The 14,107-nt window shown below is 35.9% G+C and overlaps 1 protein-coding gene across 1 annotated transcript; it reads right to left on the bottom strand.

Annotated features, from left to right (window-relative positions):
• Positions 1-993: 993 nt before the first annotated feature.
• On the bottom strand, positions 994-1,987 carry LOC113340262. Its single transcript, XM_026585468.1, has 2 exons — positions 1,525-1,987; positions 994-1,319 (listed from the first exon to the last, which is right to left on the bottom strand). The coding sequence occupies exons 1-2, from the start codon at positions 1,908-1,910 to the stop codon at positions 1,214-1,216; spliced, it is 492 nt and encodes a 163-aa protein (XP_026441253.1). The 5' UTR covers positions 1,911-1,987; the 3' UTR covers positions 994-1,213.
• Between the last annotated feature and the right edge of the window lie 12,120 nt (positions 1,988-14,107).

Genomic DNA, 14,107 nt, shown 5'->3' with positions numbered 1-14,107 from the left:
TCGTACTTCTTATCGTATTTTCTATTTTTCCTTCTACTCATCATGATAAAAGATCATTTTACATGAAGAAAAACATATTGATACAAACAATTTTAATGCACTACACAACCTACTTTTAAGGCCACTAGAAGTAACAGGAAGAGTATTTTGAAACTACCTAAAACATCCACTGATGGCAGTGAAAGTTAACTGCAAATGTGAAATTGCTTCTTAGGGTCGAAAAAGAATAAAATGAAAAGCAGATGCATAATATACATTTTAATTACTAGATGGAAAGGCTAAGTCAGATATGGATGCAACCAAAAGAAAGACGAACTCACAAAATTGAAGGACAACCATATTAACACATGCTCCAGACAAGTATTCTGTTGGTACTGTTTCATCTATGACAAGAGGTCTACTGGATAGAAATATCTAAGTACATGGACCTGCCTAGTAAACATCTGACGACCACAGATTAGCAAAAAGGGAAAACAAATTGATGGGTGTCACTATGAAGACATTCATAGATTATTAAAAGGTAAATTATAAATTATTAGACCAACACGCACGCACAGCCTTGACAATTTTAATACTAAGCTGTCCACTATTACTTAACCAAATTGATAGTACAACCTCAACGTGGTGAACTGCACAATGGTGCTTGCTCTCACAGATGGTTATGAACTTATGACTTCAGTTATAGCACCTTGACATTCAGAAACTTGACTTTTAATAGCTCAATCGCAATTTGCAAGGTCTAAAGTCTACACCTTTCTAGTGCAAGCCTGCTTTTCACAGAACCACAAAGTGTCCATGTTAATATTGTAAACCTAATTATCTATTGCTGAATTGTTCTATAAACATGGATTTTAAATTCCCTATCAGGAAAACTCATGATGATCCTATGAAACTGATAAAGAGGCAAGTTCCCCAGATAAGTTGAAGACCCAAATTCTGTTGATCATAAGTCCACAACTAAACATTCTTGGCTTACAAGTGAAGACAAAAGCAGAACGAAACAGATAGAACCACATTTTGAAATATATCGAATGACTCGTGTGTTGTTCAATCATACAAAGTTTCATGCTCAGAAACAAAACTCGAACACTATACATTCCACAATTAAAAAAACTACTCAAAAGTAACAATAGAAACATAGATCGAAACTACCTCAAACATCCATCCATGGTACTATGGTAGCCAAAGACGCAAAGCTCCAATTCGTTCGGTTTCAAGGTCCTCCAAGTATTGCATTCTCAATATCATCTCTACTAAGAGCATAACTGAATCTTCTCTCCACATCTTTCTCCAAATTACCAGGCCCACTCTTTAAATACCTGCAATCATCATCTCAAATTGAAATGAACCATATAAATGTAACACAACCCAATTCAAAACAGGTGAACCTGACCTGGTCAACTTCGTTTGACCACAACAGAAAATTGTGCCAAACCCTAGAAATCCATACAAGAACTGAATTGAAAGACCAAAAAACCCTAGAAAAACCAGAACTTCTAAGAATTGATGAATTAGAAATCAAACCTTATGTAAAGATCAGTAACATCAAGAGATAACTGAGCATGCCAATCACCATTCTTCTCAATAAACCAAAGAGCTCTATCTTCTCTACTTTGATAAAACCCTAATTTCTTCAGCCAAGCTTCAATACAAGGTAAGCTATGGGAATACAATGGTTTCTTCTTATCTGGTAGTTTCTTAATCCATTCTTCTTCTGATGAAGTTAGTTCAATTCTACCAGATGATGATTTTGATTGGATTCTTCTGTGATGGATTGTTTGAGGAGGATAAATTTGGTATTTTGAGAAATTGCAAGAACTGGAAAATTGGAGATTATTTGAAGAAGAAGTGGTAGTTATTGTTGATGGAGATGAGATAAGAATCGACTGAGAAACAAAAATGGCGGGCATTTTTTGAATTCTAGTTAACTTTTGGAGACAGAGAGCGAGTGAGTGATGTGAGGACTGAGGAGGAGGAGAAGAAGAGTTATGAAACGTGGGCTTATCTTTACTTTGCAAATGATACGTATCGGATACGCGTCCTATGTAACGTTTTTTCTTATCTCGTATCGACATATTTGACACCCCGATAGACGTTTTAATATCCTTCGTTGCCCTGCCCAAAGCACCCGCCGAAGAGCAAGTCGAATAAGCTGAGTCTATTGGTGGTAACTTCTAAAAACCATGGACTGATTTTTCTTGGCAACTCATAAAAAAGAGCCTTTTGTCTCAAGTCTAGATATCCGGTGTTTTTTTTCTTCCTGTAAATTGTTTCTTCTATACTCATCTGTGTTCAAATGTAACACAAAGTTTTAGATTGAAATCATCCATTAACATTATCTTCTACATCGAACTTCATTTGTTAGAGGTTCAAGAGTGCTGGCTCCAAAGACAGGTTCATAAAGACCATTTTGCAGAAGTTTCTTGATAAATTGGAAACTAAGAACTTGTTTGTTTGCAGCTGACTCGGCATCTGAATCTGAGTCAACCCCTGACTCGGACCGAGTCAGCAGTCAGACCGTTTGTTTTCCATTTTGAGTCAGATCTGACTCGACCTCTGACTCAGACATAACCCCTGACTCGGACTCATTTGAGTCAGGTAACAAAAAACCCCTGACTCATGGGACCAAACCACTGACTCACTTATTTCCGAGTCAGATGAGTCAGATCTGACTCAAAACAAACATATCGACTCAGATCCAGATGAGTCAGGTGATTTCACACAGATCCAGATGATTCAGATCCAGACGACTCAGATGAGTCAGGAGTAAACAAACATGGTGTAAGAATTCACCAAGAACTAGGAAGAATTTTTTGGACTGAAGGTTTTATTTGGCCGATAAAAGCCTGTTCGAAAATTTCGAATCCAAAAGACACCATTGATGTCTGTTGATGAAGGAACCTGACGTTTCGTGAATAGAAACCTGTTGGCGAATAAAAAAACCTATTCCCAACAGGTGCAAAACCCTTTATAAATAGCTTCTCCCAGTTTCGTTTAACATATAAGAAAAATTAATTTGTTTTCTCCGTTTCAAAAAAAAGCATCATCAGAAATCAGAAATCTCTTTGTGTGTTCTTGATTGAATCAAGGGGTACAAACCTTGAATTCAGTTTTCGTTGCAGGGCTTTCATTGTATCCTGAAGGCAATATTTCGCATACCTGTTGTAATCGCCAATTGTTATTGGGAGGGTAGAAATATTTGTCTAAAAGAAATTTATACAAGCCTTGAAAGTTTTGGAGTGCAACACTTTCTTCTCTGTGTCATTCATCCTTTGTGAAACCCAATTTTTTCCAACAGTTAGAGGAATAGACTCCATAGAAACAAACAGATCACCATTTATTATTTACATCTCCGAAGAAATCAGACAAAGTCCATAAACACAAAGATAGAAATAAAGAAGACATTTTTTAAAATTTAAATTTAATATTGTGGTGTTCTTACGAATTCAAAGCAGAAATCGGTCAGGATAATGAATTGAATGATAATCGGCAAATGGGTGAATGTTCTAAAATCAGATCCCGCTGATATCCCCAAGGAAAAATCCTAAAAGAATCCTCCTCTTCACCAGAAGAGATCAAATCAGAGACCAAACTAGTTTACTAGGAGAAGCCACCACACCATGATCAGAAATCAACTTAACATTATGAGAGTGCAAGAGTATCTTATGGTTGTTGAACCACCACCCACTTTCTTCTGCCATGGTTTTCTTGAATAGGGGAAGTGAGAAATGTTGTCGAGGGTTAGGGTTTGCTTTCTCCACACAGACAGAGGCGGCACAGCTTTGAATCATGACCTAGGCGAAAGCTTTACTCGGATTTATATATATCTGCCCTTTAGTCTTAGGGTTTAGCTTTTTACCATTGATTTTAAATGTTGTATTTGATCTAACGGCTGTTTCATGAATTTAATTGACCATATTTAACGACTAACATTTGTAGTAATACACGGCTGTGACATCACTTGATACAGAGGGTTTAGGATTTTCTTTTAAGGTGTCATCAAGATTTGGTACTTTCATTTTTTTCATGATCAGTAAAGAATTTGATGCTGGCCAGTTTCGAACTCGAGTCCCTGTTATCATCACCCAGTGATTTTACCACTGTACTACAGTGACATCGGTAAGACTTGGTACTCATGTCAAGCATAAAGGTGAGCAATTCCGATTTGTATAATTTATTCATGGCGAAATCCGACTGTTATGGTTTTTCCAGTCGCTTAAATATATCAAGTAGAGCAACTCCAATAAAAGGTGGCCGGAAGATTTATTTTTTAGTGACACATAGGATTTCGGACCTTCATTTTAACTAAATCCATCTCCAACAATAGGTACTACAAACACATGAGGGATGAAATAATAATTTTGAAAATTTTGAAGAAAGTTTTATCTTGACCTCCGGAATGACCTCCATGTCATATTTTTTATTTTTAATAATTAATTAAAATATGATAAAACGGTTAAGATTTCATCACATAAGGTTTTCTAAAGGTCAAATTTCTATACTACTGGAGATGGTTTATTAGTCATGGGGTCCTATATTTACTATATGTGCAAATCCTCCTAAACAAGGGTCTTAAAAAAATTCCATATAAGATTTTTAACACCCGCTATTAGAGATACTCTTAGCTACACTTCAAAGTTGATCACATCTGATGCACCTTATAGGTAAGCGAAATCTGTACGGAAACTCATTTTTGGTTAAGACTTCTCACTTTACGGAAACTCAATATCCGTTTTTCAATTGGAAGAGATACTTAGTATCCGTTGAGATTCCACGAAAACTAAGTATCTCACACTCATCTGACACCCGATCGTAACCATCATCATCCTCAACGGCTTTTCTCCACCTTCGGATCCCAAAGGTTATTTTTTCACAAAAAGAAAATCAAAAATATCTGTAAACACAAACTTATTATTCTTCTCCAATCACTCCTAATCAGCTTCTTGCAACATGATTCTTCCACTCAAATCTCTCAAATTATCTTCTTAGCTTTAAAAGTTTCTTAATTTTTTCTTGTTCATCTCTTTGGTTTGTAGATAACAATGTCGAAATCTTAAACGGATAAATCTAAACAGAGAAAGAGATACAATGTTTGGTAAAACAAACATATTGTTATTACATTTTGTATAGAAAATGAAGGGAGTTGTCCGGACTCCGGATAAGAATCTCTTTTATGGATTTTTTTTTTAAATATTTGTACGAGCTTGTGGTGGAATCCCATTTAATCGTATTATAAAAGTAATTCGTAATAGCTTTAGCATAATCAAGACAAAAGTGGATAAATTTTATGAATGTGTTGCAAGAGCCAGTGTAAATAATCCGGTCATGAATTCTAATGATTGGTATGTTATCTAATCATGTTCACGACACTTGCTAAATTTTTTGTTTGTAAATAATTTAATTTTTGTATATCTTATGGTTCGTTTGCTTCGATGTAGATAATGGTGAGAACCGAATGTTACAATATATACAAGAAGACCCTCACCCGCGATGACGAATTTGAGATCCTTAAAGATATTAGAAATGTAATGAGGATGAAAATGGATATACGGATCACGAAGTGTGTCCTTTGTCAAGTAAATATCTTAGTAATACCCCGAACATATTTTCTAGTCAATCTCCAACATCTCAAAATCCATCTTCAAGCCAATTTGCTGAAACTCCATTTGCAAATCAGTTTCCAAACGCTTAAAGTCCCTTACGATATTCTTTTTCAACAAGGATATCCTCCAAGAGTACCAACCGAACTACAATACTTGGATCGTTGTTTGACGAATTTAGCAATGATGATATTAGACTTGATAAACGCCAGCCAAAAGCTCCTCTAAGAAAGAAACTAGCCAATAAAGAAGTCCTCTCGACCAAGCACACCCTCTACACCGTCATCACAAGATTCCCAAATGAGCCATGGGGAACTAAAGTTGTTGTCTAAAAGAATCCCATATAACAAGCGCACCTCATCAGCAACAACAAAACGAAAATTATGGAAAGGTTAGTAGTAACAACACAACAATAAATTCCACAGAATCAGGAGAGAGAAGAAAGGGAAATAATGCAAATGGATCTCAGTACGTTAGGTCCCAATGCAAGACTATACTTTAATCTAAAACAGAAAGACATGACTAAACAAATGGATAGGAATGAACCTCCCCTATCATCATCCTCAGCACAACAAAACTCGTACTATTTAAATTAAAATCTTGTTACATTAAGTTATCGAGTTAGAGTTACATTTGAATTTTTAAATAGGTTAGTTTCATTTCTTTGAATTTAAGTAATGTTGTGCTTCAGTTTCAGTTTTATTTGAGTAATGTTCTCTCTAATTTTAATTTTTGTTTAAGTGATGTCAAAATGTAGTTTTCCTTTTTCTAAGTAAGATAAAAGTTTGTATTTCTTGATCCGATAATTTGAATTCAATTTTTAAACCCTTACTCTCAATTATTTATCCAACGATTACTTTCCAACGACTATTTTCCAACGGCTATCTTCAAACGGTTATTTCCTAACGGATACTTTCGACATAAATTGTGTTATTCTTCTCCAAACAACCCACACTAAATCAAAAATCACACTAGTTTACTAAGAGAAGACACACCTCCTTTCATTAACCTAAAAGTTAACATGTTGAGAGGAGAAATCATAATGCAAGAATAGCTGCTTATTATTGAACCACCACCCACAACTTGCTTCTGTCATGATTTCGTTGCCGTCGATATGATTTGAGGGTTAGGGTTTGCTTTCTCTCTAAACAGATGGGAGGCGGCACAACTATGAATCATGTCCTATTATAAAACTATACTTTCATTTATGATGGTTAGATAGCTTCCCTTTTAATCTAGGATTTAACTTTTCACCATTGATTTCAAGCTTCGGTATTTGATCAAATGGTTTACTCATGAATTCAACTAACCATATTTGCTCACCTACATTAGCATTAATATACGGCTATGATACCACTTGATACAATGGAGAAACTTAAAGGATGTGGATTTTTCTTTTATTAAAGCTCAAAACTTGTAGTTGAAAACCCTCCTGGGCTGGCTCCCAAAACTATTTTCTTTTACTAGATGGGTTCCAAATCCCATATTTACAACTTTTCCTAGCCTGGCCGTCTGAGAATATCTTTTTGTCTACCTAATGGGAAATTGATTAACCAATGTGTAATTTGGAAGTTCAAAAAAATTAATATTATTGTCTCTTGTCTATTTGTCCTCCCAAATATTCACCCTCTTTCCATTACCAATTTTCCATAAACTATTACATAAGAAAAATGCATTTTTATTCCAAAAATGTCTGTCAGAATTTTTCAAAAATGTCTATAAATACAAACTTTTCTTCTCAAATTACTCCAAATCATCTTCTTATAACTTGATTTTTCCACTCAAATCTCTCAGATTATATCTTCGTAACTTTCAAAGTTTCTTAATTTTTCTTGTTCATCTCTTTTGTTTGTAGACAACTATGTCACAGTCTCAAACTGATAAATTTAAACCGAGAAAGAGATATGGTGTTCTGGAAGACAAGCATATTGCTACTACTTTTTGTGCTCTAGAGAATGAAGGGAGTTGTGAACGAGATGGGAATCGATTGAGAAACAAAAATGGCATGAATTTTTTAAGTTCCAGTTATTTTTTTTGGGAGACAGAGAGTGAGTGAGTGAGTGAGTGAAGTGAAGAAGAAGAAGAAGTGGAGTTACGAAACTGGGATTATCTTCAAATTTATAGAGAATAGAATAAATTCAGATGGTCTTTACATGTGTATGTCATTACCCATGCGTTCGTTTTCATATCTTTTCAAATGAAAATGTGAAATATTAGAGTGACAAAAACGTCGACATATGCCTTACGCAGAAGATATTAACACAAATAAATATTTCGGCGACATTTCATCCCAAATTTTATACGGGCCTTTGTTTCTCTTTTCTTAAAATTACTGAATATCTCGTAATTTCCATCGATCCCCGCTACATCTATGGTTTTAAGATGAAATAACCCGTGTCTTAATGACATGAGAACTATTACGTGAAGATCATTCTTTTATTTATAAAAACATGATGTTATTTTTGTTTTACAGGTTGTCGAGGGTTGGATAATTTGATTTTTAAAAAATATGGTTCAAAAATATATTTTTTCCTATGGTTGTAACATTTATTTATTTTTTCTTTTTTTTTTGGAGGCACAATTATTTTTCTAATTTATGAGAAAGTAATTGATAGGGTTATCAATGCATATATCCATTATGAAAGGAGGTTACAAACACCACGACCGTTAGATGTCTTTAGTTGAGATTAGATTGGGATGGTCGAATCACCCATTTGTCTCTCAAAATATTATCCGACCATCCAAGCTCAAAACCTCTCCTATCTGATACATGACATGTTGCAACTTTTGATCCCATCTCGTAACTCAAAAACGTTTTCTCATATCCCTTGTACACACCCCAACCGACGCGTGTTTTTTTTTTTTTTTTTTTTTTTTGAAAGTAGCCAATATATATTAACAAAGAGAAAACAATACAAAGTTAAATGGGTAAATCATGAGATAACATCAGGAAGAGAGCATACTCATTCTTTACGTTCACATCTTTTCCTATCATACTTTCTTTACGTACACAGCTTTTCCTGTCATACTTAGCTAAAACATGGAAGCTTAGTTTTTGTTTCGATTAATATATATACATATTGTTTTTTGAAAACCTTGAAACCCAAATTTTAAGTCATTTGCAACGGAAAACTTGTTCCTAGGAATATTATTAGTTGCTCCGCTAGCCGCCCAGAAGTGTAAGGTTACCAAAGAGAAACATACAGGGTGTTAGTCCTCAAGGGAGTTGGGGGAGTTGGATGTAGTTTGGTTTTTTCCTGTTAGTCGTGGGGGAGTTCAAAGGGGTCTCTCGAAATCTCGGTTAGTCGTGGGAGAGTTTAGAAGAGTCTCCCAAACTCCCTAGAAAACCCTGTTAGTCGTGGGGGAGTTTGAAAGAAACTCTCAAACTCCCTGTTAGTCGTTAAAATTAGAATGCTAGGGAGTTGGTGTTTTTGGGGGAGTTCTAGGGAGTTTATAGTGTATTTTTTCGTCACTCCAAATCTCTCAAAAAAGTAGAGATTTCTGGAGAGTCTCTAGAACTACCCACACTCAAAACACCAAACTCTCTCAAACTCCCCACACTCTCTTACACTCCCTCAAAATCCCCAAGATTCAAAATACGTTAAACTCCCCCAAACTCACTCGTGGACTAAACCCAGAAAATTATTTCAAAGTTTTTATGGTGTACGTAGCCCAAATAACTGTTTCCAGTAGAGCTTTAAATACCTCTTTCAATATTGATCCTGCATTGTCGATCCTGCATTTAGCTGCTCCAAACTCGTCGGTTGTCTTGTACCAGATGAAGCTACAACCTACATGCAAAGAATGTTTACCAACAAAAGCATCAATATATATTATATGACAATCAACATTGACGGCAAGCATATCCCTAGAATAATAAAACTTCTTAGCAAAAGTAGAAATTGAAATTGTATGTTGAGCACGGTTTTTATACAATGCTTGAGTCTGCTGAATGTTTTCAATGCTAGCCTTACATCTATTCTAGTGAGGAAAACCTTACCTTAAGAATAAGATCCAGGAATGTTGTGTTAATCTTCTTATGGATGTGTCTAGTGGAAAAAATGTTGGACCATTAGAGTAACATATTTCCCAACAATCGGCGGTTCAATTTTTTTTATATTAAAACCATCTTGTTCAGGGGAATTGTCCGACGCCATAGATTGTACCACTTTATGAACTTCTCAGGGGTTAGGAATTGATACAAGAGCAGGGTTTGGTAAAAACTTCAAAGAACTTTTGGAAAGAAGCACTTTCATTTTAGGCTTGCTTTTAAAAGTTACTCAGCACTAGTTTTTAAAAGCTGAAAAAGCAGAAACTGTCCGACACACGTAATTCGATTTAATTGATTCTCTAATTGGTTAAGTTCCTTTTAAAAAGCCCAAAGTGAAGATTTTCGGCTTGAGGCGGAACCTCTGAACCTACTAGTGGTCAAGTTCCAAGAAAGAGAACCTCTGAACTTATTAGTGGTTCAGTTTCGTAAAAGCGCTACATGGAATGAACAACTAAAGCCGGATCCTCTGAATCGACGGTGATCAAGTTTCGTACAAGCCAGGGGAAGTCTACAACGACACTAGCAAACTAATAAGCTAGTAAGAACAAGAATTAAAGACAACAGAAGACTAATGAAGGTATGAAGACGATGTGCGTGACAGCAAGTCGGACATGAAGTAACTACGGCGAGCAAAAGGAGGATAAAACAAAGCACAGACTGGGTGAAGATCAAAAACAAAGCCATTACAAATTATGGGAGAGTGGTGGAATATCTTAATTTGTAATGTCTAAGTGTGAATGAAGTTTGGTCTCAAGGTAAATTGTCTAATTTACTGTGATTGTAAATCAATAAAAGAAGTTATAAGAAAAGTCTAGAGAGTCCACAAATGTCCAGGTCTTGTAAGAGTGTTGTAAGTGTGAATTAGATAGTTAGAGTAGGGAAAAGAAATCTCTAGAGAAAAGCAGAGTATGAGTGAGTCGGTTGGTCAAATGCTTCAACGTTAAGAAACATTCAGTCTGTTGTAGAAAGTCCTGGAGAGTCAGTTGAAGGATATAAATAGTCATGGTCTGTAATGTTTGTAACTTGAGCAAGAACATCAATATAACAGTGAGTTTTAGAGAAAGCAACCTTGCTCCACTCTACAAATCATCACTTTCCTGTAAAAAATCATTTCGTAATTTTTTCTAAATCCAGAAGGATTATCATTCGGTAAGAAACTAGTTGGAAGCCTAGCAATAAGCTGAGTTCCAACACCTTTTTGGATAGCTACGCCTAACCCATGGAATTGAAATTCTCCAACCCGAACATTAGCATCATGGCTAGCAATATAATTGTGTAAGCGCTTCAAAAAGTCGATAATATAATCTCCCAACTCCCTTAAGGTGGTAAAAGCAAAACCATAACCTTGAGACGTACACTTCTCCAAGTATTTAGCGTTCTTCCGAGAAACAACATTCTTAATTAATGACCATACCTGAGACAAAGGACCGAACCCCACAACCCATTAAAAGATGAAACACCTGTTACATCCAAACAGACATCACGCCCATTGTCCCAGTTATATACAAATATATCGGCCGGTCGAAGAGCTGTGCCATTATTCGCAAGAAAACCCAAATCAACCTCCTTTCTAGCTGGCACACCTGCTTGAAAACACATGTCCACAATAATGTCTAAACTTAAGCCCAACTTCATTCACGCAGTGCAGAGCATGATCAGCGAAGATATCCATATCTTTCTTGCAAAAGGGACAAGCACCATCCACCTCAAACAAGGAATCCCTAATCTGTAACAGAGAACTGCACTGAATTTTCTAAATAATTCAGAAGAAATCAGCCAAATTTCATAGATAAACAAGAAAGAACAAGTTATAAAATTAAGAAGACACTTTTTAAACTCAAATTTAATTTTATTCACTTTTTTAAGTTCCTATAAAATACTAACTCCGATTTGCCTTTCATTTCTCTTCGAACTTCTTTTCCCTGCGGCTCCTTAAGCAGATATTCAAAGTAGAAATGGATCAGGTGCTTCAACAGATTAGATCAGCTGATATCCCTAATCTAGAAGAGAGACATGATTAAGCATCTGACCAAAAGTGATCTTCTCGTCACTTGCCAGAGCAAATCGATGCTGAAATAAGGCGACTAGGAGAATCCACAGGAGGAATCATGAAAGAGAAAATTAACATTTTCAGAGGAAAAATTATCGTGCAAGAATAGCACCACTTGCTTCTGCCATGATTTTGTTGCCGCCACCGTCGATGATAACGAGGGAAGTGGGAACAGTGGTTTGATTTGAGGGTTAGGGTTTGAGAGGCGGCACAGCTTAGCCATGTAGAAAGCTATACTCGGATTTATATAGGTTAGATATATGCCCCATCATTTAGGGTTTAACTGTTTACCATTGATTTCAAATTATGTTATCTAATCTAACGGATGATTCATGTACATAACTGACCGTAATTTGTGGTGATGTGCGGCTCCTGCTGCGATATAGCTTGATAATATGCAGTTTGGATTTTTCTTTTAAAGTGTCATCTGAGGCTCTAATACGAAACTTGGGTGCAAGCATCATCTTTGTGGCCTTGTTGCCGACTTGCCGTGAATGCTGGTGTTTAGTATGAACTAAGGGGATAGTATTTAGCTTCCAGTTTTTTCACAAATGAACTAGTGGATGCATATGTACCATCTGATGGGTTACCGTTTTTAAGGTGGTTGAAGTTCTAGTTACACCAAGGCTTGTATTGATGAAAGCTTTGATCAAACGGGTTACCCCCATCTTGCATTTTTGGTGAGCAAGACTATCGTATTTCAGATGAAATCAGTCTGTCTTTAATAGTTTGTTCTCTCTATACGAGTGTTGTCGATAGCAATTGTAGTGTGTTATCAAACTATTTGGAAGCTCTAGGCGAGTTATACTATTTGATCCATAAGTTAGTCCGGGATACAAATTGGCATTGGCAGACTTAGAGATTTAGTGTGTTGGGTTTAGTAACTGTATAAATAAGTTGCATCATGGTTTCAAAATATAATTATGTGAAATGACAATAGTCCCACGTCACTGGTTTTCACATAAATGAACTTAAATATAATATGGAAGAGCCTTTTACTGATTACCAATTGGTTTTGGGTTGGATGTCCACAGACTTTAACATGGTATTCATCGTAGTCTCAATCGGTCATTCCCTGCACAAGGAGCGGAGCCACACAAAAGCTAAGTACAACTCTTCCTTGGCCTTCCTGCTTTCCGTATTGGTTGTTTGCCTACACAGCTAAAATCTGTAATGAGATCTGAAATATAACATACCAGATAGAAAAAACAAGGAGTACGTGTTGAAACAATCAAATTAATTGTGACCAAGAAGGGTCAGAAAGCCCCCTAACACATCCCCATAATCCATTAAAGCAGCTAAAACTAATCAAATCATTTCTAACAACATTATTTACTGACAAAATTGAATTTTCCATCATGTGTTTGTTAACAACTGTTTAGACAAACCACTAAGCCAGAACCACCCACCATTTTTCTTATAGATCCAGCTGAGCATTCAATAATCCGCAAGAGTTAAACGGTGAATGGTTCGGCTCTAATTTGCTAATTAAGCTTTGGAGCACCACAATGAAAATAAAATCATGAAGCAAAGAGAGAAATGAACAAAACGAATCAGCAAGGAGCTGATTCAGAATACTCAATAATTTGATAAAATTGCTCATCGGAGGAGTAGACTCAACAATCTTATTAAGAAGCAATTCAATAATAAATTAGATATAGAAATTATGGAGAAACTTTTTAATATTTAAATTTAATTTAATTGATTACAAATTTAAAGCAGAAATTGGTCAGTATAATAACGAATTGAATGATAATCGGCTTGAAGACGAAACCGGTAAACGGTATAAAATCAGATCCAGCTGATATCCCTAATCATACAATGGAGACACGGTTGTGCGTCAGATGCTAAGTGATTTCCTCCCCGCTAGAGCAGAGCAACTGAAACTGAAACGAGATTAACAGGAGATGCCAAACGACCAATCATGCAACGGAAAATGAACATTTTGAGAGAAGAAATCATTGTGCAGAAATGGATGTTGCTGAATTATTGAACCATCACTTGTTTCTCCCATGATTTTGTAGCCGCCGCCGATGACAGTGAGGGAAGTGGGAACAGTGGTTGTTTGATTAGAGGGTTAGGGTTTGAGAGGCGGCACAGCTTATAACCAAGACCAAGTAGAAAGCTATACTCGGATTTATATAGACAATATATCGGCCACTTAATTTTAGGGTTTATCTGTTTACCATTGATTTCAAATTATATAATCTGATCTAACGGATGACTCATGTATATAACTGACCGTAACAACTGACCGGCTCCTGCGATATCACTTGATCTGCTGTTTTGATTTTTTTTCTTTTAAAGTGTCACCTCGCTCTAGTATGAACTAAGGGGATAATATTTAGCTTCAATTTTTTTTTTCCCAATTAGTAAATTGTGCTGCATTCCTCTACTTATTATCCA

Source organism: Papaver somniferum, unplaced genomic scaffold, assembly GCF_003573695.1.
Source record: "Papaver somniferum cultivar HN1 unplaced genomic scaffold, ASM357369v1 unplaced-scaffold_21, whole genome shotgun sequence".
In the NCBI taxonomy this organism is placed as follows: domain Eukaryota; kingdom Viridiplantae; phylum Streptophyta; class Magnoliopsida; order Ranunculales; family Papaveraceae; genus Papaver; species Papaver somniferum.
Note: the sequence above shows the minus strand (reverse complement) of the source record. Positions and strands in the feature narration are given on the sequence as shown.

Excerpts from the sequence above, each read along its gene's own strand:
- LOC113340262 (XM_026585468.1), bottom strand. The coding sequence starts at position 1,910 with ATGCCCGCCATTTTTGTTTCTCAGTCGATTCTTATCTCATCTCCATCA. Across the intron at positions 1,320-1,524 it reads GTTACTGATCTTTACATAAG|GTATTTAAAGAGTGGGCCTG; the intron begins GTTTGATTTCTA and ends TGATGATTGCAG.